This window comes from Rhinopithecus bieti, unplaced genomic scaffold, assembly GCF_001698545.2.
Source record: "Rhinopithecus bieti isolate Rb0 unplaced genomic scaffold, ASM169854v2 scaffold_2453, whole genome shotgun sequence".
Taxonomy (NCBI): Eukaryota; Metazoa; Chordata; class Mammalia; order Primates; family Cercopithecidae; genus Rhinopithecus; species Rhinopithecus bieti.
In genome coordinates, this window is record NW_016804447.1 from 5,223,474 (window position 1) to 5,250,641 (window position 27,168).

At 39.4% G+C, this 27,168-nt stretch overlaps 1 protein-coding gene across 7 annotated transcripts in view; it reads left to right on the forward strand.

Moving 5' to 3' along the window:
• Positions 1 to 27,168, forward strand: part of CRADD (CARD and death domain containing adaptor protein) — a 254,797-nt gene that overhangs the window by 100,672 nt on the left and 126,957 nt on the right. The window contains exon 3 of one of the 7 annotated variants that reach the window (XM_017868392.1): positions 18,789 to 18,851. The exons of the other annotated variants lie outside the window; for them this stretch is intronic. Coding sequence (XP_017723881.1) covers positions 18,789 to 18,808 — 20 coding nt within the window. The 3' untranslated portion in view covers positions 18,809 to 18,851. Of the gene's footprint in view, positions 1 to 18,788; positions 18,852 to 27,168 lie in introns of those variants that run through there. 7 annotated transcript variants of the gene reach the window in all.

Sequence of the window (27,168 nt, forward strand, 5' to 3'; positions counted from 1 at the left end):
TGTTGAACCTGGAGAATATCTCACTGTATTTTCCATTTGAATTTTTAAATTACTATTGACAGTGAACTAGTTTTCATCTGGCCATTTGTAGTTCTTTTGTGAATAGCCTTTTCATGGCTTTTGCTCAGTGTTTTTATATTTTTCTATTAATTAATAATTGCTCTTTCTATACCACACATAACCCCTTGTCACGTGTATTTACAACATATGTCTGTGTGATAAATGAATTAATCAGTATACTTTTGTTACTGGGGTGGACCTTTACAGAAGAGCACAAAAAGAAAACCTTGTTAAGCCTGTTTGAAATGTGATTATTCTCTGAATGTTTATGTCCTCTGCACGTTTAGGAATATCATAGCAATAGTGAACTTAGTAGCAGGGACAATCAGCAACTAAATGAAGTAGAAGAAAGATAATATAATTGCATGGAAAGAACATAGAAATTAGATCCAGAAAACTGGGTTCTAGACATGACCTCACTGCTCTTTCCCTCCATGATCTTGATTAAACCATATATTCTCTCTGAGTCTTAATGTCTTCGTCTGTATAGTGGGCACACTTATTTATCTTCCAGGTCTAAGATGAGATCGTATATGAAAAGCAATAGTGCAACAGTGAAAGTTATACCATAGAAATTATAATACCAACAAATATAGTGTAAGTGTAGCAAGTTGAATGAATGCTTTATTTAAATTATCATCTTTCGAGGTAACCTAATTTATAAAATATTCAGCCTAATGGCCATGATTCTGAGTCTGTGGTTTGTGAGTTTGTACTAATTTGCATGACTCCTTTTAGAAAGAAATGGTTTGTTGTTTGGAAAACACCGCATGTTCTCACTCATAGGTGGGAACTGAACAATGAGATTACACTTGCGGAGCTCGGCTCCTGGGGGAAGGGCGACATCGACACATCGGGGGGCCTATCAATGGGGAGGGGGGAGGGAGGATTGCATTGGGATGTATACCTTCGATATAAATGCATGATTGCATGGGGGTGCTGCCACGACGTTGATCGGGTGCAGTACACCAACATGGGGCCCACAGAGTCTACATATGTCAACAAACCTGCCACGTTATGCCACATCGGTACCCTAGAACTTAACAGTATGATAATAGAATATACTACCGTGTATATACTAGTACTAGGTATGACATGTAAGCAACGAAATACTCTTACTGCCAAAACTAAAAAAAAAAAAAAAAAAAAAAAAAGAAAAAATCAAGTTGACGCATCCCTGTTCAGAGTATGTTTGTGGTTTATTGGCTTCTAGGGCATTAGGTTTCTGTCTCCCATATTGACAGTCTTTATGAGCTCGTTAGCCACTGTTCTGGTAAAAGCCATTTTGATTTGTGATGAGGGCACTACATTAAAAGAGTGTTGAAGTTGGAAATCTATATTTTGGTCCTTTCATTAGAATGTACCCTTTACAAAAGAGGCAATATGAATTTGCATTGCAAAGGATAGCTTATTTCTTTTTAGAACTCTTGAAACCAGGTAATTTATAATGTCTATGCCATAGCCTTTTATCTTCCTCTGCAAAGAAACTCTCTCTTCTGACACCTCATATTGGAAGCCGGTCTTCTTATGCCCAGAATTAATTAACATGCAAATACTTGTCTAGAGACATGGGAACAGTGCTTTTTCAATTAGCATTTAAATGTCACTCTTAATGATGTTAGATTGACTCTTTTAAGGGAAAATTAAAATACTATAGTCATCTCTGGATTATTTCCTAGAGCACATTATTGATATTTTTGAAGATATAGACTTAGTAGGAGCTTCAATCTTCTACTGTTCACAGACTGATTGAGTCAGATCCAGGGTTGGACTGGACAGTAAAGTCTGGTTGTGGCCTTCCTTTGCCTCTAGTTTCGTAGCTAGGCCTGCTTATCGTGCCCTGTGCTGCTTCTCAGTAGCAAGTGTATTTATGTAGGAGCAGCACCTGCAGGAACTGTTTGCAACTGGGAAGGGTACCCAGGAGCAAGGAGGGAAGTGTAGAGGGGCTTTGTTAGCAATCATCTCCCCCAAAATGAAGATGAACTTTGGAGTTAGAGATGCATAGGTTCAAATGTTGCCTGTGCCACTTTGAAGCAGTGTGATGTTGAGCAAGTTGCTTCCCTTCAGTGAGACTCAATTTCCTCATCCGTAAAATATAAATAGTAATATTTACCAGTCCGGTTGTTAAGAGGGTTAAAGCTGACAGTGCATATGCAATATGTCTTACATAAGTCAGAGTAGGCTCTCTGCTGTAACAAAGAACTCCAAATCTCAGTGGTTTAGCATAGGTTAGGATGTGGTTTGACTGTGTCCCTGCCCACATCTCATCTTGAATTTCCAGGTGTTGTGAGAGGGACCTAGTGGGAGGTAGTTGAATCATAGGGGCAGGACTTTCCTGTGCTGTTCTGGTGGTGCTGAATGAGTCTCACGGGATCTGATGATTATATACGGGGGAGTTTCCCTGCACAAGCTCTCTTATCTGGTCTGCTGCCGTGTGAGGTGTGCTTTCACCTTCTGCCATGATTGTGAAGCCTCCCCACCACGTGGAACTGTAAGTCCGTTAAATGTCTTTTGTAAATTGCCCAGTCTCAGATATGTCTTTATCAGCAGTGTGAAACAGACTAATACAGGTTATTTCCTGCTGGAAGAAAGGAGGGCTTTGCTCCATGCAGACATTCAGGGACCCAGACATCTTTCATCTAGTGGCCTTGTCATTTTCGAAGGCCTTGGAATTCTCATTGAATCATCTGTCTCTGACTGGCAGAGAGGGGAGAGAGTGAGCATGGATTGTGCGGGAGGCCAGGCTGGAGGTAGGGCACATTGCTTCCACTCAGATTGCATTGGCTAGAACTCATAGCCATACCTACTTTGTGAGTTGTTTTTTTATTTGTTTGTTTGTTTGAGACAGGGTCTTGTTCTGTTGCCGAGGCTCTAGTGCAATGGTGTGATCAGGCTTGACCACCTGGGCTCAATCGATCCTCCTGCCTCAGACTCCCAAGTAGCTGGGACTACAGGTGTGCACCACTATACCTGGCTAATTTTTGCATTTTTTGTAGCGATGGGGTTTCATCTTGTTGCCCAGGCTGGTCTTGAACTCTGGGCTCAAGTGATTCACCCACCTCAGCCTCCTGAAGTGCTAGGATTACAGGCGTGAGCCACTGTGCCTGGCTGCCATAGCTACTTTCAAGTGAACCTGGGAAATTTCTGCTTAAGAGAAAACCAAAATGGATTTGTTTAATAAACACGTAGTCCATCACTATGTAGTCCACCACAAACATACAGTAATACTTGTTGAATAAATGAAAGGAAGAAAAAATGAAATGAATTTTCTTCTTCATAGATTCCTAGAGTATTAGAGCTGATGGGGGCCTTGGAAGTGATAGAGGTTTTACCCCTTCTTTTATGGATGAAGAGCCTGAGGGCCTGAGGAATTTAGTGGCCAATGCAAGATCATCCAGCTGTTTAGTGGCAGGACCAGAACTTGAACCCACTTTCCCCAAATGCTGCTATTTATTCTGCATTTAATTATTTAAAATGTCATTGTTTTCTGCCATAGGGTTGCCCTTGCCTTTTGGAATGTGAAGATGGGTTAGGAGGTGGGAGGGGGGTTAAGGATGTTATTCTGATTATTATAGGTAGACTTCAGTTTTCTTTGGGGAAGGAGAGGTTTGGTATTTTAGGGTAGTAGGATAGATATACTCTCAGGGCTGGAGGCTCTACAGCTTCTCAGTAATTTGTACTGAGAGTGAAAATTAATCTTGACTCACTCACTCATGTGTTTAAATAGCTTTTCTTTAGTCCCATTCTATGTGTGACAGATCATCCAAGGTTATATGGATGCAATGATTAGTAAGACTGGGATGTTCACAGCCTAAGGAAGGTGTCAAATATTTACACCATAATGACTAAATGAAATGAGGAGCAAGGAAGCAACAAGGTGGAAGGGACCAGCTGCTAGGGTGGGGAGGGAGAGGGCATAAGGAAAGCTTCATGGAGGCAGGGTCTTGAAGAATGAATCACAGTTTGTTGGGAATTTGATCTGTCCTGAAATACACACACTTGTGTTTGTGTAGTTGGTGTAAATAACCTTGACTAGTTGTGGATGTGCATTGAGAAAAATGAAAGAAAAAAACTGACAAAAACCCAAAATGATGATCAGTGCTCCTGTGAGCATTTGTTACCCACATTTACCATTCATCTATGATTTTGTCAAGTTTTTATCAGTAAATAATTAATAAAATAACCTTCCGGATACAGCTCAAACATCAACAAGCAATATTTTATCACATGCCAGCAAGTTTTAGACCCAATGTGCCCAATAGTTTTTGGTTGGGTACCTGCCCTTAGAATTTGTAGGGGCAGGGGTAAGATGCATGAAATAACAGTAAACTAAGTACCAGTATGAAGAGGAGGGCACACTCCTGTGTAGAGGATGTGCAAACACGTATATAGGTTTGGATTAGGAGTCCTGGTTTTCAGAAAGGTTTCCGTGAGATGTACTATTTAGAGCTGAGTTTTGTAGGGTTGATGGACATGCTTAGGAGTTGGCATCTCAAGTATAGTTACTAAATAGTGGTGAAAGAGCATGGGTTACTCTATGGTCTGGCAAAGAGGATTTTGGAGGAGGGGATTGAATGAAAGTTTTATAGTTAATAAGTGGCAGAGCTTGGCTTAGTAGCCTGGGCTTGTCTGACATCTTTCTTCCATAGCACCATAGTGCCTTGCTGAGAATGTACGTAGGAGTCAGAATTCTATGATGCTTTCCGTTTGGAGATTAGAGTCAGGGTTGCCAGGGGTCGATTATGAAACAGGTGATGTTCATTTTCAGCATCATTAGCTCCTCTTTGGTGTGTCTCTTCTCTCCTTGGCATTCATTTTCTCACACCCTTCCCAACTGATTCACAGTAGGGTTTCAGAGGACTTCAGGAAGTATTTCTATTATTTTAAAATATACATTTTAAATTCTAAAAGTATCCTTATAGTAACAATTCAAGTTGTACAAAAAGGAGATGAAATGCAAAGTAATTTTCTCTTTCTGTAAAACCTTTAATCCTCATCTTTAAAGAAGTATCTTTTCAGAAATTTTATATGGACATTCAAGCACACACAATATATCTGCTTTTATCTGAGAGAACTCATTTAATATATGTATTTTCTGTAATTTGATATATTTAATTAATGTATGGAACAGCCTTTCATACGATTATATAGTTCTACCTTATTTTATTTTAATCACCAGAATAGTGGTTCACTGTACTGCTTTTCCGTGATTCTTATGGAACAGTATTTAAATTTCTTTTCTTAATGTCTGCATTTATTATGCACTGTGCTGCAGAGAACATCCTTATAGTGATCTGCAAACTTGTAAAGTGGTTATTTGTAGGGGACTTGCAATGGAATTTCTAGGTTGAAGAGTGTGTGTGTTTAAAATTTTGATAGATATTGGGGAATTGTCCTCCAGAAAAGCAGTACCATTTTCATTCTATTCACAGGGTATGTGAATGCCTGTTTCCTAAGCCTTTTTCTTTTTAAATAGGACTTGAGACCAGAGAAGAAGAGACAAAGAGCAGAGTGGGTACTAAAAATAAGTGGTGGCCAAGAGAAATAAAAACACAGGTTCACACAAAAACTTGTATATAGCAGCATTATTTATAGCAGTCAAGCAGTGGAAACAGCCCACTGTTCATCAAGTACTGAATGGAGTGTTATTCAGCAAGAAAGACTACAATGTGGATAACCTTTGAAAGCATGCTGCTAAGTGAAATAAGTCAGTCATAAGATACCACGCATACTTATGTGAAATATCCATATAGGCAAATCCATAGAGACAGAAAGCAGATAGTGGTTGCTTAGAGCTGGAGGTGGGGAGGATTTGGGAAATGACTCCTGATACGTAAAGGGTTTCTTTCTGGAGTGATAGGAGTGTTCTAAAATTAGATTGTGGTGATGGTTGCACAACTCTGAATATATTAAAAAACCATGAATTGCACACTTTAAATGGGTGAATTTTACAATATGTGAATTTTATGTCATTAAAACTATTTTAAAAAATAAGTGGTGGCAGAATGCATGGTATGGGATGGAAAGGATGAGGATATGGTCATTCTCATGAGTCTGTGGTTCAGGTAGGAAGACAGTGCCATAGCCAGCGAGGCAGGGAAGGTGGGGGAAGGTGTTCTGCCAGGCTTTGCTGAGCCAGGTATTCAGGTGGCTGATGACAATCAGCAATAGGGGTGGATGGTGGAGTTTTTTCCCCTAACAGAATAGAGGCAAGAGGCAGTTGATGCCCTAGACAGGGTCAGAACTGAGGTTAGTACACTGAATTTCTGACTTGTTGTTCTTGTTCAGTCCTTCGAATACACAGAAGATACTGTTCTCCTGGAAGACAGTAATAGTTTCCTTTGTTGACCTAGAAATGCCTGCTGTGCTCCAGCATTTGGAAAAGGAAGGTCAGAGAGAGGAAGCTGAGCTCAGCTGCTGAGTCAAGGAAAAGAGAAGGAAGACCTCGGGGTCACCAACGAAGATGAGGCCCTCATTTGTGAATAAGTGTAGTCAGTTTTAAATTTAGCAATTAAGCTCTTTCTGCATAGTGGAAGTGACTGTTCTTTTGGAATGTGCTTGCTAGTAAATATCATAAGAATGTTTAAAAGGAAGTTATGATTTTTAGTGACCTCTGAGTTGTGCTGATGGATAAAATTTAGCTCAATGGAACGAGGGTTAATCTCACAGTATACCCTGAAAATTAAAGACAAATCAACACACTTTTTGACCAAAGCCCGTTTTTCCTGGTGCTTGCAGCTTTTTGAACTTGCCCCTTGCTTCTGATTCCCTGTCATCGTGGCTCCATAGCATACACTAAATCAAACCATGACCTCTAAATCTTCTTAGTTATTTTCAGGTCCAAGGTTTTCAGCTTCAGAAAGAATAGAGGTCTCTATGGTTCCGTTTTGAAGATTTTTGGGTGGCTACTGCTCAGTTTGGTAAAGAAGCCCAAGACAGTCCATGTGTAGTTCAGTATTGACCTAATAGCAGAATAATTTTGGACCAAACAGATGTCCTTTTTTTTTGTCACTGTGTTTGATTAACTATCCTGGATATGCTTTATTCTCTAAAAGCTTCATTTTAGAAAATACCATGGTTATCAAACAAAACAACTAGTCTTTGTGCTTGATTAGAACATAAACAGGAATCTCACCCACTTTTAAACCTTTCCAAGAAATAACTTTTCCTCTGATTTTATTTTGAATTGCTAAAAAACTTTTAGCAGGGAGAGAAATTTTAGTTGATGATTCAGAGCGCGAGGGAAAGGAAGCGAGGGATTCTGGCATATGTGCACGAGTTGAATGACAACTGGTGGATATTTTTATATTTATTGCTATTCTTAGCCTAAGGCCTGGAGCTGAGTAGGGAGTAACTAAGCTTAGCTATACTTATTAGACTTAGAGATTTTACTTTGTTCATGTCAATGTCAAGGCCTTTGGGAAAACTTTGGTATGCTTAACTGATTTCTTGAAATACAGTCTTTCTGTCATGTAATTTCCTCTCATTCGGTACATGAAGAATAAAATGTTGACAGGTTAAACTGCAAGACAATTTAAGTTGCTGTTTGTTTTTGTCTATTAGCCAAATCTTAACCCACTATTCTTAGCCATACAGGGTTTTTTTTGTTGGTGGTGGTTTTGTTTTGTTTTTTTTTTTTCTTTTTGGGTTTGAATTCTTTCTCCTAAATACATTTTAAAGATAATTAGTTATGGCCTGTATTAGAATTTCTTTTTGTGTTCTTGTGTTAGGATTCTCTAAGTAGCAATGAATTCACAGGAGAACTCAACAGTGTAAGAGCAAGGTGTTTCCACCACTTACTGAGTTGGGGTATAAGCTTTTATCCTTTGCCAGCCCCTGTAGAAATTGTGACTGTGAACTGCCATGACTTAACTTCAAAACACAGCCTGTTCTCTTGTCAGTGGAGCCAAAATATTATGCCTGAACAACGATTATAGGTTAGTATATACAAGTGAATAAGAGTCTTATTTTGTTGGATTCTGATACTACACACACTTAGATTCAGCTAAATATCAAAATTGCCACAGCAAAGATATAGTCATTGATGAGAACTTTAATTCTATCCAATGTCTGATCAATGTTTCATTCCATAGAAACATAGATGTTTCAATCCAGAAAAGCCTTTCTGTTTTTTAAACCACAGATTGAGGAGGCAATGAGATGAAAATACTACTCCAAACTTAGTTCTAACTACCTAGAAAAATTTTTTATTGAAGTAGAATTGACTAAAACCTTGGGCGGGAGTAAACATGATAGTATTGTTTGGCAACTTCAAAAGAAAGAAAAGTTGGGCATAACCAAATGGTAGTGGTGATTTTAGGAAAATATATTTCAAAGGAAAATAACAGGGATTTTCAACATATAGAGACTTGAAAAGAGCGTAAAAAATAAAACAAGAAAGGGAAATAGAGAAATAAAAGAAAGGAAAATTTCTGAAGCAAAATCATCTTTTGAGGGAATGAGGAAAAGAGAGATTTTTTTTTTTTTTTTTTTTTTTTTTGAGACAGAGTCTCGCTCTGTCACCCAGGCTGGAGTGCAGTGGTGCAATCTCGGCTCACTGCAACCTCCAACTCCTGGGTTTAAGCGATTCTCCTGCCTCAGCGTCTGGAGGAGCTGGGACTACAGGTGCCCAACACCATGCCTGGCTACTTTTTGTATTTTTTGGTAGAGAGAGTTTCACCATGTTGGCCAGGCTGGTCTCGAACTCCTAACCTCGGGTGATCTGCCTGCCTCAGCCTCCCAAAGTGCTGGGATTACAGGCCTGAGTCATCGCGCCTGGCCCAGGAACCATTTTAAGAACAAGGAATTTTTGATGGGCTTGGATATTGAGAGAACATGTATAGAAGATTGAAAGACAAGCACATGAAAGGAACAAATTCAGAAGAGTGGTGTAAACTGGTAAGAAAATATCTGCAAAGCAGAAGTTCAGACTGAGCTGAAGCTGAAAAGAATGTTAAAGACAACAAGAAAGCGCTCTTTAAAGCTATGCTCAAAACAAGAAAAACAAGTAAAGGCTAAGCTCATTGCTTGGGGCAGATAGAATAATGTTAAAATATGACGAAAAACAGACCTACTCAACTATTTGGCTTCTCTCTTTCTCTATTAAAGATGATGATGTTCAAACTGGAATGTGTAGCATAAACATAGTTAAGGATAAATTGAAGCATGCAAGATAGATAATGACAATAATAGTTGTGACTACAATTTCTTGAGGTTCTATTCAGGACCGAGTAGTGTAAAAGAGAATTTAGTTGCTTTTTAAAGTACTTACTGGCGGTTGTGCACAGCAGGTATTACTGTTATCAATCCCATTTACAGATGAGAAAACCGAGGCACAGGAAGATTTAATGACAAACCTGAAGTTACACAGTCAGTAAGTGATGGGCTGGAATTCAGATCCAGGTCTGACTAACTTCACAGCCTGGCTCTTTTCACTGAACTCCCTGACTCCCATACCTGTCACATCTAGTATTTTCAACAGGATTGCATTTTTTTGGTTTAAATTATATTGTAAAGCACATAAACAAACACATGCCAGTAGATGTTATTGAAGAGCCACTGTGTGTAATTGGTGTGAAACAAGGAAAATGGAATATCAAAATGATAAACAACATATAAAGACTTTCTTGATTACTTTTTTTTTTTTTTTTTGAGACGGGCTCCTCCTTCTGTTGCTGTTGCCAGGCTGGAGTGCCAATGGTGTGATCTTGGCTCGCTGCGCAACCCTGGCCCTCTCATGGCGCAATGATTCTTCATGTCTCAGCCTCCCGCATAGGTTGGGATTACAGGCACAGCCACCATGCCAGCAATTTTTTTTTTTTTGTATTTTAGTAGAGACAGGGTTTTGGTGTGTTGGCCAGGCTGGTCTCGAACTCCTGACTTGAAGTAACCACCCGCCTCAGCCTCCCAAAGTGCTGGGATTACAAGTGTGAGCCACCATGCCCAGCCCCTTGATTACTTTTTTAAAGTTCTTTTTGAACATTCTAAAGCAAAGCCATCAAGAGACTGCTGGATGGTGTCAGAATGATTCAGAGCCAACCTGAGGGGACCCCCCCAGAGGGCAAAGATGAGACAGTTTGAGGCATCAAAGGATAGAAATATATAAAAATATATAAAAGTCCATGAGTTTATGACAAAATTCTAAAGGGACACAAGACAATGTAAACAAACAAAAAAATCTCTCATTTGTCACTTCTGGATTGTTAGGGCACCAAGTAATTGTTCTGAAAGTGGATTTAAACAGGAGATCTCACATCCACCCCTGCTTTCCTATTTACTTATGAGAATTACAGCTAATAAGTGCAGAAAGGGTGCTAGGAAAGTTTTAAAAAAACCTACAGTTTTGTAGCATCTAATTGAAATAAGGGGCGCTAAGCAACAACAAAGGTAATGCATGATAAATCATCAGGTAAAATTGGTGCATCTAACAGAGATATCAGGCTGATAACACTTTGAGCGCACTGATCCGTCTCCATTATCACTAAAAGTGGAATAAGCTTGAACATTAGTTGAGCTCCTCCAATGTGATCGATAGAAAAGGTAACAGCACACCTGGTGAAACAGTCTTACCACATCCCTCCTCAATGAGCTGAAACAGAATTTCATCAACATCCACATCTTAACTCTTGAATACCAGGTTATAGGAAATACCGGAGCAGAGGAACATAGCTAAACACAACTACAAGTGTACAGATCGCCAAGCCTGAATGTAGGAAGTTCTACAAACAATGTGACCTACTTTTTTTTTTTTTTTTTCAGGTGTATAAATGCTATGAAGAAAAAAAGTGGAGATGCGAAACTGTTAAGTTAAAAGACTTAAACGGGACTTGTAAACCAATTGCCAGGTATGTATTTTGTTTGGCTGGAACTCGATTTGAACAACTAAAAAAATGCCTTTTTTTAAAACATGCAAAAAATGAAACATACTCTGTTTATTACATATTACTAAGGTATTATTTTGGTAATTTTATTGAGGTTGGTGGTATGTGAGTTTTAAGCCCTTATCTATTTAGAAGCACTTATTAATGAATTTACATGAGGCCTAAGACTTTCTTTAAAAAAATACTCCTTCAAAAGAAAAAAGGTATGTGTATAGGGGAATAGGTGAAATCAGAATGGTAAAAGGTAGTAATTGTTGAAGCTTGGTGATAGGTTCTTGGGGGTTCTTTACACTTTCCTCCCTACTTCGTTATGTATGGAAAATTCACATAATAAAAACAGTGAAGTATTCTATTTGAGAGGCAGAATTTTGGCAGAAGGCCTGAGTTATAACCCAATTTGTATAGCTTGGGGAGAGAGTCACTGCTACTCTCTCCTTTTTTTGCCTCTTTCCTTTTTACTTTCCTTCTATTTCTTAAGAAATCATTTGCTGGGCCACGTTTTCCCCCGGGGACTGTCCTGGTACCACCAGCCTTCCAAGGTATAAGTATAAGTATTATTATTATTATTATTATCATTTTACAGATGAGGAAATCAAAGCAGAGAAGCGACTAAGTTTCTCACTCACAAATCGGCCTGTGTCCAAAATCTGAGCTCTTTTGTTTTATTTTTTGCTGGCTCCCAGGAGTAGTCCTTTGATTTTATAGTTTTTAAGTTTTTTTTTATTTTTAATTTGGTTTATGGATACATTTTAAACAATGAGTAAATAAAGATAGATCAAGCGGAGTAGCATTTGTGTTTTTTGCATATGAGAAAGATGCAAGGTATGGTTGTTATTGTAACAATTACAAAGACTTCATCAAAAGCAAGCAGTGATAAAAGTAAAATGTGTGGCAACTTTCTTCATATTCAGAAAAGAGTAAAAGCCTATACATTGTAACTTTAAGCCATAAAATAACATTTATTTATGCTTGTTCTTCAAAAGCATATATGATCATCTTTTTTATTAGAAGTAGAAGCCTGAAAAAATGGCTAATTTCATTTTTCATGTGTTTGTAAAATACTTTTAGGACTATCACAAGAAATTCCCTAAAAATGTCAGAGCAAATGAACAAGTGAAATCCTGCACACCCCTTGTGCCACTGTTTTCTTTACTTACTGAAAAAATTACATTGGCTTTTGTAAAACCCGGGTGTGCTCGTGGGCATGTGCAGACGTGTTGCTGTCATCTGTCATGTGTCATGCTCTGGATGTCAGAACCAGACATCAGTCGAGGAAGACAGCGAGTAGCAAACCACCCCGCCGAACTCTTGCTGCAGGGTGCATGGGGTTCACATCCTCTGCTCAGATTTAGCGTGACTTTCCAAAACACCTGCAGTGCGGTACTTCATGGCTGGTCCCACATAACAATTTATGCCCTAGAGATGTCTGACTAGATCTTAGGAAATTATACTAACGGTTCTGACATTGTTTCCTTCAAGAATCAAGGCACTAAATATAGTCAAGCTGAATGACAAAATTTTACTCACACTCAGGGCATGTCAGTGAGGGCATCAAAAATGGAAGAATAATAAATATTGCTGGTATTTACTAAGTTTTATGGCATGACAGGCACTGCACTAAGTCTTTTGAATATCTAATCATGTTTAACTCTCAATGTCCCATTTTATAGCTGAGGTGGCCGCAGCACAGAGAGGTTAAGTGAGTTGCCCAAGGTTGCACAGTTAATAAGTGGCAGAGCTAGGCTCTAAACCCAGGCCATCTGACCCCTGAGCCTTTGCTCTTCTAACCACTGTGCAGTCTCCAAGCATCAGCAGAATGAAGTGAGAACCTGCTAATCCACAGCTGCCATGGTTTGGCCCTCTGTGCACTTTCAGAGCACCTTAAAGCCCTTTGTTCTGTGTCAGAGCTGTTTTTCAGCTTTGCAGATGTCTGAAGTCAAGCAGAAGAGATGGAGAGGTTGATAAAGCACACGTGGCAAATCTCTGGCCGAGTTGATATTAGAACACAGAGTCCCAGAGTGATTTACTGTCCAGGGGAAAGCCAGTTGGCCTGGCTACCTTGCAAGACGGTTAAAGGACATAAGAATGGATATTCATTCAAGACTGTCAGAAAGAAAGTAGGTCAGAAATGAAACAAAAACAAATGTCAAAGAAACACCACTTTGGTATAAATAAAAGTCGATTCTTCTTAATAAAGAGCTGTCTATTCTTTATTAGTTTGTTAGAAAAGTACAGAGCCTGGTTACTTTGAGATTCTAAAACCTCTTCAGGCACAACTCATTATTAATTTGATGTACTTTCCTGAAAAGAATGATATTTTGACAAATACAGTTTCTGGCTTCAGTCACATATAGAAACATTGGAATAAGTACAATGTTGTGTTTTGCTTTTTTTTTTAAATAGGAACTATATTTGATAATGCATATACTCCAAACACCTCTAAAAATAATTTTCAATTGGCAAACTAATTTTTGGTGTATTTTCCTAGTCTGGGAGAGGAAGTTTTATCATTTAATTTGATAAACTTAGTACCTTTGAGAGGAAGGAGGAGAAAATTTTACCATCTTATGTGGTTGAAATATGCTTTAGTATTTACATAATTGAAAATGATTCAAACTGATTTCCTCTGACGAACATCCGAAATGAAATAAAAATTGTGTCTACTCCAAAGGGTAGTGCAGTGGCTTGAGTCACCCACTGGTATGTGTGATCTATGAGTCACCCGCTGGTATGCATCTTCCCTATCCCCTGACCTATGGGTTAGAAGTCAAAGATGCTCCACTGGGGCTTCCTTTGTAGCTTCTTTTCCCCTTCAGTATTCAACCATAGCTGCTGCTGGCAGCTCCTGGCAGAACAGGAATGGGAGACCAAGGAGAGGATATGTGGAAGCTGAGTGATTTATTTATAGGGGACTTTCGGCAAATGAAAGAAAAAAGATGTGAAGTCTTAGCAGTTTCAGCATGTTCATCAGAAATGCAAGCTCATGATAGTCACTTCAAAGGGAATTGTGGAAGAATGGTGTGACCCCACTTCACAGGCCATTAAATCATATATATATGTTTGGTTGCCAGTGAGAATCTGAGTAGCAGAGCAGGCAAGAATGAGGACATGTGGGATCGAGGCCTGCAGCTTGTGACCATGAACAAGTCACTTGACCCTTTGGCCTTAAATTCACCAGAAAGGGTGGGTATTTGATCTCAGTGATTGTATCTTACTTCATCAAAATGGTATGATTCTAAATTCCTGTGGGATATACAGGTAAGACAGGACTGGTAGAACATTAGTTTTGGTTTTTGCTTTAAAAGAAAGTATTGGGGAGGCAGCAGGGAATAGCAAAGGTCACAGACTCAAAAGCATTAACTGCCTGGCCTTTAAAGACAAATGAATGATGTAGGTTTGACATAACGGAGGTACAAATCCGTATTTTATGCAAAACCTCATATTTCTAAACTTTGGCAATTCATTCATGTTTATCAAATCACTGTTTTAGGCCCCCCTTTGGCTGGCCAATGGGCCTTCTGCTTTAGACTTCTGGAATAAACTCCACAGTTTAGAGGTGAAGGAGAGACCTGGATTCTAACAGACCTGAATTTGAACCTTAGCTCTGCCCTCTAAGGAATATGTAAACTTATACATCTGTATTTAACTTCTCAAAGCTTCAAGTTTCTTTATCTGTAGAAATAAGAATGATAATACCTCCTTTGTAGGATTTCCTGAAGACTGCGGGCAGCATAATACTTAATACATAGTGGGCACATCCTCAAAGGAAATTCCATTACCTTTTCTATGGAAGTAGATCCTGTATAATTTTTTTATTGTCATCTTGATGGCCAGTTGCTCACAGTTTATAAAAGTGTAGTAGATGCTAGTGCTTTTTTATAGATTCTGAAATCCCTTCAATTTAGATTTTAGTTGTTTTAAAATAAAGATTTCTTTAAGAGACAACATTCAGAGGGATAAGTTTTCTACTTGCCAGTAGAGGTAGAGAAGGCAGTAAAACCAAATAGATCTGTCAGTTACTGTCTTGAGGTAGAGCCCCTAAAGCAGTAAAACCCACCTTTGACAATGAGGAAACACGAGACAGCATTTTCTCCTTAGGACAAAAGTCTAGTGGGTAATGGCTCTTCTGTGACTAATGGTAATTCTGTACTTTATTCCCATAGGAAATCTAATTTTGAAAGCATTTGCTGCATGCCCTACTATGTACTAGGCACTGTGCCAGGGGAATAAGGTAAAGATGACCAAAACATAATGGAATTGTTGCCTACAAGTATGTTTCGGCTGTTTAAGGATTTATATTGCAGTTTGTGCAAATTGTGTATGAGTCCACTTTGAGAGGTTATACATATCTTCCAATAATGTTGCTATTGCTCAAAATATCTTTGAAGTCTCTCTTTGGAATTTGTTTTTAGAGACCTTGGCACATTCTGCTGAAGATTTTTTTTAATTTTTTATTTTTTTACCCTAGTGGTATTTATTCTTAGAAGGTGGATTTGATGTCAGGGACTGGCCAAGAGTTAGTTGTTCATCACTAAGTCAGCCTCATGGGTGGTGGTTAAACTGGCTAGAGTAATTTTGGTTAAAACGAGCCAAGACTGTAAAGTAGTATGACAGGGTTTTTTTTTCTTTTTTTTTTGTATATCACATCAACTGATTATAAAGATAAAGATAGTTCCAAAAAGGCATTCTGCACATTTTTTGCCCCAAACCAGTATCTCTGGAATATATCTGTAGCTCCCTAACAGGCTAGCTTTGAAATAAGTGGTGCTCACATGTGCATATGTTGTAGTATGTCTGCTGAGCCTTGTACTTAACCTCTTAGCAAACTCAGTTTCTTTGTTTTTTTCCTTTTAAATGTTATTTTTTCAAGTTCAGGGACAGATTTTCTCCAAGAAAATGAAACAAATAAGATCCACTCTCGAAGGACCTTAATGGAAAGAAATACATGCTTATTGGTATAAGTTCTTTAAAACTATCCAGACTGGAAAGGATTGCCTCATAGTTGGCTATGATTTTTCTGCCATGATTTAGGGACAGATAATTTCCCATCAGCATGTTTAACATGATAATTAAAGAGTTCCGTAGTGTGGCCTGTTGACCTCATTTGTTCATTCCACAAACATCTTTTGGAGCCCACTGTATGGCAAGCATTATCACTTACCATGATGATGATGGTGAGGCCATGAGCATGCTTCACCTAAGGAAGCCTGATCCTCAAGAATACAAACTCACTCAACAAGAAACTTGAGTGTAATTAATAGTAGTACTTGTAATTATCCTGTCTTTTCCTTATAGGATTATTTGGAGGTTGTGAAGTGGCAAGCCTCTTTAATGCATTTGAAATATGGCTCATCTCATGACCATTGGAATGTGTGTATGCTCTGGAGGAAACAGATCTCTGCCATGGCACCTGTATTAATCTGTTCTCATGCTGCTATGAAGAAATAGCCAACACTGGGTAATTTCTAAAGGAAAGAGATTTAATTGACTCACAGTTTCTCATGGCTGGGGAGGCCTCAGGAAACTTACAATTATGGTGGAAGGCACCTCTTCCCAGGGTGGCAGGAGAGAGAATCAGTGCCCAGCGAAGGGAGAAACCTCTTATAAAACCATCAGATCTCGTGAGAACTCACTCACTATTACTAGAACAGAATGGAGGAAACCATCCCCATGATTCAGTTATCTCCACCTTGTCCCTCCCATGACACATGGGGATTATGGGAGCTACAATTCAAGATGAGATTTGGGTGGGGACACAGCCAAACCATATCAACACCTGACCACAGTGTGTGTGGTCCCTGAGGCCTAAGGGTGGCTCTCAGAGCACTTCCTTAGCAAATGTACCACTGGACCCTTGTTAGAATGATGTTCTTGATTTTTTAAAATTTATTTTTATCTTTTGGATATTCTTGATTCAGGAATGTTCTTGATTTTAAAGGGAGGGTCTGAGGTAGTTGTTGTCTAGTTGTCTAGATATCCTCCACCTGAGAACGCTGTCTGGTGTCATAGAAACAGCAATGGCATTGAGATCAAAAGACAAAACTTTCCAGCCCCAGCTCTGCCCCTCCTTAGCAGTCACCTGACCTATACGAGGTTCAGTTTTTCCACCATTTAAGGGAAACCAATAGCACTGTTTTATTCACAGCACTCTTGTGGGAATCACAGGAGATGGGGCACAGGAGAGCATTTGGGGAACTGTGGGTGTTAGTCCCTGTCATCATCAGCCTTTCCATAGTGGAGCCTGGGCTACTCTGAAATAGAAGCACCTCTCCTTCTTTTGGACCCCTGGAGCACTGTGTTCTAGAGTTCTTAGCTCTTCTTCCTATGTGCATTATTTGTAGTATGTCTTGTCCTTGGTGGTCAACCATTTCAAGGTCAGAGACTGTGGTGGTGGTTCCTTTCTTTTTATTTTTTAATCTCCCCTGCCCCATCTTCCTCTTTCCCACTTGCTGTGTTGACTGACGAAAATCTTCATATTTCCCGGAGTGCCAGAGTTGTTCTCTGAGAAGCTAGGTTGGTGTATTTCCCCAAGCAGAGGCTAAGAAGTACCTGATGCAGTCATTTATTTTCAGAGTATGTGTAGCTTATCTCCAGCAGATTGCCTGGGAAGCTGGAGATGTGCTTAGGGGAAATGTAGTCCATCCACTTTTCCTGAATAGGCTGTGCATGCAGCCTTGACATAGCCAACTCTGCAGGTCATGAAAGAACTGAAGATATGGTATTCGACTTCCAATATTTCCAATCACTTTAGAGACAGAAAGGGTGATGATTGGTTTAGAAGAGCCAGGGGATGACTAAGGAGCACACATAAAACAATAATGTTCAGTATAGACTCTAGTTTCTGATTTGAAACATTTTCTAAAAAATCTTGTATCTTTAAAAAATTGGAAGCAGCTCAGTGTTTGCTGGAGATAAGGTGTAGAGTGTGGTGGAAGGGAGGGATGACAAAGGGGCAGGCAGAGACTTTGGGGGATGAGGGGTATGCACATCACCTTGCTAGTGGGGACTGTTTCATGGTTGGATACATGTGTGAAAGCATATAAAATTGCATGCTTTAAATATGTACAGTTTCTTTTGTATCAAGTATTCCTCAATAAAATAGCTAAAAATTGTATACCTTTATTATTCTGAAAGAAGGGAAATTTTGGAAAAGAGATGTTTTTCTGTAGAAGATAGCTTCTAGAAAGGAAAATCAAACACAGTCTAAGTTATCCTGTGCTTTATTCTCCTCCCTCCACAGATTTCTTGTTGTTTTGGGTCCTCTTACCTGAAATTTCACAATATGTGAAAGTAGCCTGAACTCTTTAGAAGTAAAGGTAGTAGTTGTGGTTTTAGAAAATTATGTGTTTATACTGCCTCTGTAAATGGAACACAAGCCTCTCCCACCCTCTGGGGAGCTTGTCACTTAGTGCAATTTTTTGGGGACTCCTAAGCAGTTTAAGTTCTGGCCAGAGGTCCTGGAGTTAAGGATGTTGTCAACTCTGCTACTCATTTGAAAAATGTCTTCTGGAACCTATAGCTGCAGAAAGAGCTTTGCTTCTCTGGGTGAAAACAACATGCATTATCATTTCTAATAACTTTAATGGATGCTGCTTCTTTCTTCTTTTTGGTCCCCAGGAGACTCAGAGATAAGCTTGAAACTCAACTATAACAAGCATGGTCTGCATACTTGTGTTTATATTTTTGCTGATCTCGAATTTCTATTTATTTATAGTTTTCTGGCTTGCAGTCTATATTTGTGTAATATTTATATGGTTTTATATGGTTCTTGATGGAAATCCCCTAAAATCCTTTTCATAGCGAGTCAGAGAATGAAATCTGTGGTTTAATCCACTGGCTTTTCTTTAGGCAAGAGACAGCTGTACTAGAAGAATCAAGGATTATAATAAATTTGAAAAACCAGAAGAGTTCTTCAGGTAAGCATGATCTTTACGTTTGCTCCTGACCTTAGGAATTGACTCTAGGTCCCAGATTTTGAATTTCTTATGAACAGAATCATCTACTTAAAAAAATCACTTAATTAATAGTGATTATTGAGTATCTGCATCTCCTCCAAGAAATAAAATGCCATATCCATAACACACACACACACACACACACACACACACACACACACACACACTCTTGATAATCCTACTAATGACTAATCACTCCCCACCCCCTGACTTCCTGCCTTTTCATTCATACATTGGGATTGGGATCCACAGGAGCTGTTGTAGAGAAAAAGATTTTTAAAATACTATATTATGTAAATTACTGCAACCATTATGGAAAACAGTATGGAAGTTCTTCAAAAAACTAAAAATATAACTATCGTAAGATTAAGCAATCCCACTGCTGAGTATATATCCAAAGAAATTGAAGTTGGTATATCGAAGAGATAGCTGCACTGCCATGTTCATTTCAGCATCATTCATAATAGCCAAGATATAGAATCAACCTAAGTGTCCATTAATGGATGAAGGGATAAAGAAAATGTGGTGTATCTATACACAATGGAATACTATTCAGCCTTGAAAAAAAGGAAGGAAATCCTGCCATTTGAGACAACATGGGCAAACGTGGCAGACATTTTGTTAAGTTAAATAAGCCAATAACAGAAAGACAAATACTGCATGATTTCACTTGCCTGTAGAGTCTGAAAGAGTTAAACTCATAGAAACAGAGAGTAGAATGGTGGTTACCAGGGCTGGGGGTTGGGGTGGAGGGCAGGTGGAGGTGAAGTTAGTCAAATGTACAAAATCTCAGACAGGAGAAATAAGTTTTTGAAATCTATTATACAGCATGGTTAACTGTGGTATTTAATAATAACGTTTATTTCAAAATTGCTGAGTAAATCCAAGTGTTCACACCACAAAAATATAAGTTAATGAGGTGATGGATATGTTAGTTAGCTTGAGTTAATCATTCCATAGGTATATGCATATAAAAACTCACATTTTATCCCCTAAATAGATACAATTATTATTTCTCAGTAAGAAATAATAATATAACATAAATACCATATTGTTTCAAAATAGAGGGAAGAAAACATGTAAATAGTCCTAATGGATTTTTTTTTTAATCTCCAGACTGGCTTCCAGACAAGGCTCTATGGTGGCCCAGACTGGTTGAATTTTTTCACTTAATGTTTTGTTACTCTGCCTTAATTAGAGTAACAAATAACTAGAGATTCTGATAAGAACTTTAAGAATAGGAATACTTCTGAGAACCTTAAGATGTTATTAGCCATATATAAGTAACCATACATTTTCTAAAAGCATTTTTCTCTTCACAATAGCCGGAAGTGGAATATCCTAGAGAATAATTCATTTTGAAAACAGAATGTTTTAGGGGAGACCTGGCCTGCTAAGTATTATAGGAGAGGACTCAGGACAGAATCAAGTTATCAGATAGCTGGGGCTTAGAAAGCAAGGAGTTAGAAGGTAGAAGAGGCTTACAGAAAGGAGGAAAGAAGATGCTGGAGACCCTCTTTCATCTATTATAGAACATTTTCTATGGCTGGCCCGTGTTCAGAGAAGGATGCATATCTTGCTGCTTTCTATACCAAATAGTTCCAAGATCCAAAATTCAAGCTAGTGCTCTTAGTGAATAGTTTGGTTATATTATGGGTTAAATGGGTTTTCCTATAAAGCTAGCCACCATTTATGCTATTTAGATCTACCACTTAGGAAGATTTCGGTCACATTCATGATTTTCAGATTATCCTCTCTCAGAACCCTGGTGTCATGAACTGTAATAGTTGTAGGAGTTGTTGTAGTGGGTATAGCAATAATATTTCTATGGAAAAATATAGAACTTAATATGTGCCAGGTACTGTTTCAGTTATAGACACTCATTTAAATGTATGAAGTAGATGCTATTATAATTCCCAATTACAGATGAGGAAACTGAGAGACAGAAAAGTTAAATAACCTCCCCAGGTCATGTAGCTACTAAGTAGCAAAGCCTTGATTTGAACCTGCACTCTCTAGATCCCATTTAGGCTCTTAACTGCTATACTATCTTAACTGGATTGAGGTTTTCCATAAAATTAAAGTTTCCCCTGAATCCACAGAAAATGTTAACAATATATAGAATTTTCTGGATTTCATTTTTTTCTGTCTCAAATCTTTGTACCCAGGATCACAGATGACGGAAGACTGAACAAGTTGCAGATTTCTTAATAGTCACATATGTATCGTTATATACTGAGAGTTTAGCCAAACAACCCACAATAAATTGCTAATGAAGCTTAATAATTTATAGTGAAAAAGCAAAAATAGAATTGTAAACCATAAGCAACTGAAGACATGCATGGGGGATTATGCATACTTCCCCCAACTTACAGAAATTCCAACCATCAGCATATGTGTTCCACAACAGTGCCAGGCATTGTGTGGCAATCAGACTTCTTACCTAGAAACTCTATACATATCCTAATTTTAGTAATCCTAAATAACTTACATAATAAGCTATATTACTTAAGCTATGTTATGCACAAATATAAAACTAGAAAACAAAAGGTGAACTTGGACTTCCTCTATCCTTTATAACAATGGAAGGACCTGTGCTTTGCTGGATTGTTTTGCTGTTCAGGTGGTAGCCCACTGAACCCCATTCAGTGGGCTGTGGGCCATAGTTTGAGAATCCTGCTTTAAAGGAAGAATACAGTTCATACATTTTATTAAAGTCAGTCTGCTAAAGTGATGGAGCTGGAATTTTCTCAATGAGAGCACTGTATAACAGGGTTTTCTGTTGTCCTTTTTCATAACAAATGGTACTTCTCACTTAAAAAACAATTGTTCCTTGCAATGATGTCTGGGATTTGCCTCGAAATAATCCTGTGGGTAAAGAGTTGGGAATGGGTTGGGGAAGAAGTGGAAGAAGTGGGATGAGGGGCAGATAATTGTCAAAGCGGAGTGACATGGGGCTTCATGATACTATTTTCTCTACTTTTCTGTATCTTTGAAAATAAAATGTTAACAGCAACAACAAAAACCTTCCTTGATTACTATCCTACCTACTTCATTTCTCTGCTCTTGTTCACAGCAGAGCTTTTAAGAAGAACTCTGTATATCTCACTTGTACCTCCTCATCCTCCATTATTTAAACAACCCACTCACTTGGCTGTCCTCCCACCAGCCCACTGAAATTACCTTTTTTAGGGTCCCCAACAATCACCATCTTGCCACATGGGGTGGTTAATTCTCTCTTCTTATGTTACTTGACTTTCAGCAGCAATGTAGTAGGTCACTTTTTGTTTCTTGGAGCATTTTCTTTTATTGGCTCATGTCCACCCACACTTTCTCATTTCTTCTGCATCTTGCTGGTTTCCAACAGCTGACCTCTAGCTGTTGGAAAGCCTCCAATGCTTCATCCTTGAGTTTCTCTGTACTCTTTCTGAGTAATCTCATTGGATCCCATTGCTTTAAATACCTTCTGGTTGCTAACTTAACATCTGTAGCCCTGACTTCCAGACTTGAATCTGAGAAGCATCTCAAATTTAATGTATCCAAATCATAACTCTTAATCCCAGCCTTACTTTCTTCCTTTCTTCCTCACTTCTTGCTTACCCCCATCTCAGTAAATAACACTGTTATATATCTGGCTGCTAGAGCCCCAAACCTTAGGCATCACCCTTGATTGCTCTTTTTCCATCATATCCCACATCCAGCCTATCATGATTACCTATTGTAATATCTCCAAATTTACCTGCATTCGTCTACTTTCCTCTCCTCTCCTGCTACCATCCAAACCTCTGTCAGTCCGAACCTCTGACATCTGTCACTGGACTTCTGTATCACCTCCTAATCCATCTCTGCTTCTGTGTTTGCCCCTGGCAGTCCATGGAGAGAGCAGCCAGAGTGGTCTCTTTAAACTGAAGTGCCACTCTGCCACTTAAACTCACCCCTTGGCATCCCATAGCACTTAGAAGAAAAGCCAAACTCCTTTTTTATGTACGTGCTGCCTATGTCTGCCCCACCCTCCCAGGACTCACTACTACAGTCACACAGATCCCTTTTCTGTTCTTCAGATATACCAAGTGGGAGTCTTACCTCAAGCCTTTGCAGTTCTCTTCTCTCTCCCTGCTATACAGATCACCATAAGGCTGGCTTCCTCTTATTATCTAGATTTCATCTTAAGTCACCTCCCTGGAGAGGTTTGCCCTGACCACCCAATGTAAAGTATTCGTATAACCACATTCTGTGTCATAGCTATTTTATTTTAGTTTATATAAAGCATGTGTGTTTCTCTATACTTATTTTTTTGCCCCTATCTATAAAGTCCAGAAGAGCAGGTACCTTGTTTGTCTTGTTCAGTGCTGTATCCCTGGCACCTAGAACAACGTCTGGAACATATAGAAGGTTAATATTTATTGCATGAATAAACAAATGAATGACTTTGTTTGTGATTTAGGATCAAGGAACTTTTCCCCAAGGGCTAATCTGTGCAGTTTTACCCCACACTTCTTCCCCATCCCCAGTTTCCTGCTCAACTGGACTGTGTGCTTACGAATTGTGTAAAGACTTGTTCGACATTCTTAAATAGGTTAAAGAAGTACTGCACTTTGGGCTCTTTGTCATTTTCAAGTCATATTCCATCCTGGGCACCATCCGGAGGGGTCTTGTCCAGTTTCCTGGTTTCTCAGAAAGGAATATTTCATGGCTGCTCGCACGTCCTCTTGTCTTACAGTATTTGTACTTTACACCACTCATTGGCAGAGCCAAGGCCTACCCCATCTGAGCAAAGAGCAACAGAGATCTGTTGGCTCCATTCACTCCTTTGCTCTAAGACTCGCTTGTTTCTTCTTATCTTTTCCCAACTATCTTTAGTTGTCAAATTGCTCCTTTCTTTCCCTTTCCCATCTGTTTTTCTTTTCCTATGGAAAACAACCCATATATTTCTAGTTTAGTCAGATTAGCTGCTAGGAAGGCCCCTTTCTCAAGCTTATTTATATAATGAAAAGCTATACCCAAATCCTAATTTAATGTGACAATTGAGCAGCCTCTTGTCAAATAGCTAGAACAAGGGCAAGGATATTAATTTGGCTCTTGGGCTGAGACACACCAGGGATGTCCCAAGGATTTGAACAATTTCTGATCTTCTCAGAGGAGGGCATAAGGAAATTCCTAACCAAAGTGAAATCCTTTGTCACATCCTAGAGTAGATAAGTACTTCAAGAATCTTCTAGACTGGGGATAAGTTGGAATCACTAAATATTATCTACTTATCTAATGCATGTAATAATAGCTATCTATGTCTATGTGATCAAGTGGCCGGGAGGATACGTTTGGTTTTTTTTCCAAGGACTTTTGAGCTTTCTCTTCGGGTAATATATCTTAAGGGAAAACTTTATATAAGGCTAAGGCATTGAGAATTTTTTTCTGCCATAGCCAACAGTTTTGTAATTAACATTCCTTTGCATGGTATAAATACAAATCTGTTCTTTTGTCAGGATCATTCTTTATGAATTACCATATAAAAGTCATCTGGGCTGGGCATGATGGCTCACACCTGTAATCCCAGCACTTTGAGAGGCCAAGGCGGGTGGATCACCTGAGGTCAGGAGTTCGAGACCAGCCTGGCCAACATGGTGAAACCCTATCTCTACTCAAAATACAAAAATTAGTGGGGCGTGGTGGCGGGCACCTATAATCCTAGCTACTTGAGAGGCTGAGGCAGGAGAATCACTTGAACCCAGGAGGCAGATTGTGCAGTGAGCCGAGATCACACCACTGCACTCCAGCAGGGTGATAAGAGCGAAACACTGTCTCAAAAAAAAAAAAAAAAAGCCATCTGGATAATACGTATTCTTTATTAGTATGAAGTATTTACTTTTAGATCAATGAAAACATTTCTATGGGGCTAGACTTTTTCTTGTCAAGATTATAATTTTTCTTATGAGTTTTTACCTGAAGCCCCTATTTTCTAAGACCCTAGGGTTAATGAGTCTCTTTGACATTAATCATTTCCATTTTGCTGGTTCTGATGACCCTGTGCTATCTATTGGAGCTCTCACCCTTTGCAAACCTCTCTTCTGCCCTTGGCAGTGTCTCACATGCTCATGTGCATCTTAGGCTGGAGATCACGTGGCACATCCTGGTACCACCTCTGCTGCTTTCACTGGCCACTGTTGCATCTGTTTGTTGCAGCTGCTGCCTCCACTGGGGCCAACCCCTCCACTTCCTTACAAATATTAGGAGGTGGGGAAAATGAAAATGCTATCACAGGAACATCTGGCATCAGAATTTGCTTTATGAAGAAAATAATCTTGGGGGAAAACACTTTGATGAGTGCTTGAGGAAGAAAAGGAAACCCCAAAGGCCCGGGTATTGGCAGAGCTGCTTGTGTAAGCCAAGGGCAAGCAATTTAGTGGTTGTTTAGAGACTGACGGGGACACATGAGAGAAAGAAAGAGAGGGGAGGGTGGAAGAAGGGCAGGCATCAACTAAATGGCAGAAAATTGTGCGGAGGTCTTGATGCACCTGTTCCTCGTGGTCTCCAGACTTTTCTGTGAAGTATAGCATGTAGTGTGGGGTGGATTACAGGGAGTGAACTTGGAGATGCGTACATTCACATCACAGTCAGTGCAGGTCAGTATAGAGACAACAGTCATGGAAAAGGGAGCCCGGGAATGAAAAAGTCCCTGAGAACATCTGTCACCAAAATATTAAGAAGGGCTTTGGGTTTCCAGAAGCTATAGAGTTGGTGGCAGCTTGAGCCAATTTTTTCCTACATCTTGAAGGGCAATAAGAATCCCACATAATGTCTGGGCCACATCTTGGTGGTACCTGGCATAACTTTGTCAAAAGAACTTTTTTTTTTTTTGAGACGGAGTCTTGCTCTCACCCAGGCTGGAGTGCAGTGGCGCAATCTCGGCTCACTGCAAGCTCTGCCTCCCGGGTTCACGCCATTCTCCTGCCTCAGCCTCCTGAGTAGCTGGGACCACAGGTGCCTGCCACCACGCCCGGGTAACTTTTTGTATTTTTAGTAGAGACGGGGTTTCGCTGTGTTAGCCAGGATGGTCTCCGTCTCCTGACCTTGTGATCCGCCCACCTCGGCCTCCCAAAGTGCTGGGATTACAGGCGTGAGCAAACGCGCCCCACCACCAAAAGAATTTTAAAACCACTGCAATAGGTAACTCAACTGCTGGTACTGTATTTTATGTGTGCTTGGTATGTTTATATATCTTTAATTCTATTACAAAATTGTTTTATTGCACAAAGAACATTATAACAATGCATAAGGATGTATCAATAGCAATATTAAAAATAAAGACAAAAGGACACATTCAGCCAAATGTGCCTTCAGTGTCTGGCAGGCAGGTATGGCATAGAAAGGGCAATAAGAGGCAGTTCCTGCCTTTAGGGGACTTCCAGGATCCAGCCCACAGTCCCAGCACCCTATTGAACCAGCTGTTTCTGTTTTTCCATTTTAGTCGCGTCACTCAGGCTTTGGGTGATTTATTAAGAGAACCAATAAGGTTTTGCTTAAGATTGGAAACACTCTCTTTCCACAGTCATTTAAGCCTCAGTTGAAGCTTCATTTTCCTCCTTCAGCTTCACCTGAGATTCCTTCTGGTAAAATCCCGCTGCTCCTCCCTGATCCTATAGCTTTCTCTGTTTTAACCCTTGGAACATGATGTGATTGGTGGGATGACTTTTTCTTTGTTTCCCAGGAAAGTATACCTTTCTTGAAGGCAGGAAACTGTGTTTTGTCTGTATTTTGTGAATCCCCACAAATGTTTACTGAATGAGTGTTCTTGGGGACACTGCCCTAGGTACAGTAGAAGCAGTAGTATTTTTCGGTTTTTGTGTTTTTTTTCTGGAATGAAGGGTAAGGTGAAGGGGTATAGACAGAAATAAGAGTGATTGAGTCATAATTGCACCTCTGTCAGTCAGTCTTGTAAGAACTTTACATATGTTACACTTCACTCAATCCTTATAACAAGCCTGTGAGATAGCAATTATCAGCTCCTCCCTCCCTTCCATTTTAATCTTGACCTCTCAGAAACACAGAGAGGTCAAGTGACTTACTCAAAGTCACAGCTAGTAGGTGGCAGTTAGATCTGAACTCAAATAGGCTCCAGAGACCGGGCTCCTGACCGTTATTCTTCCTCTCCAAGGTTGGAAGAGACTGAGAGACCTCAGCTCCTGAACACCTGGAACTGCCAAGCCACAACTGTTACCATTACTGTACTGTTACTAAAGAGCCAAACCAAACCACATGGCTAGCTCCTTTGGCAA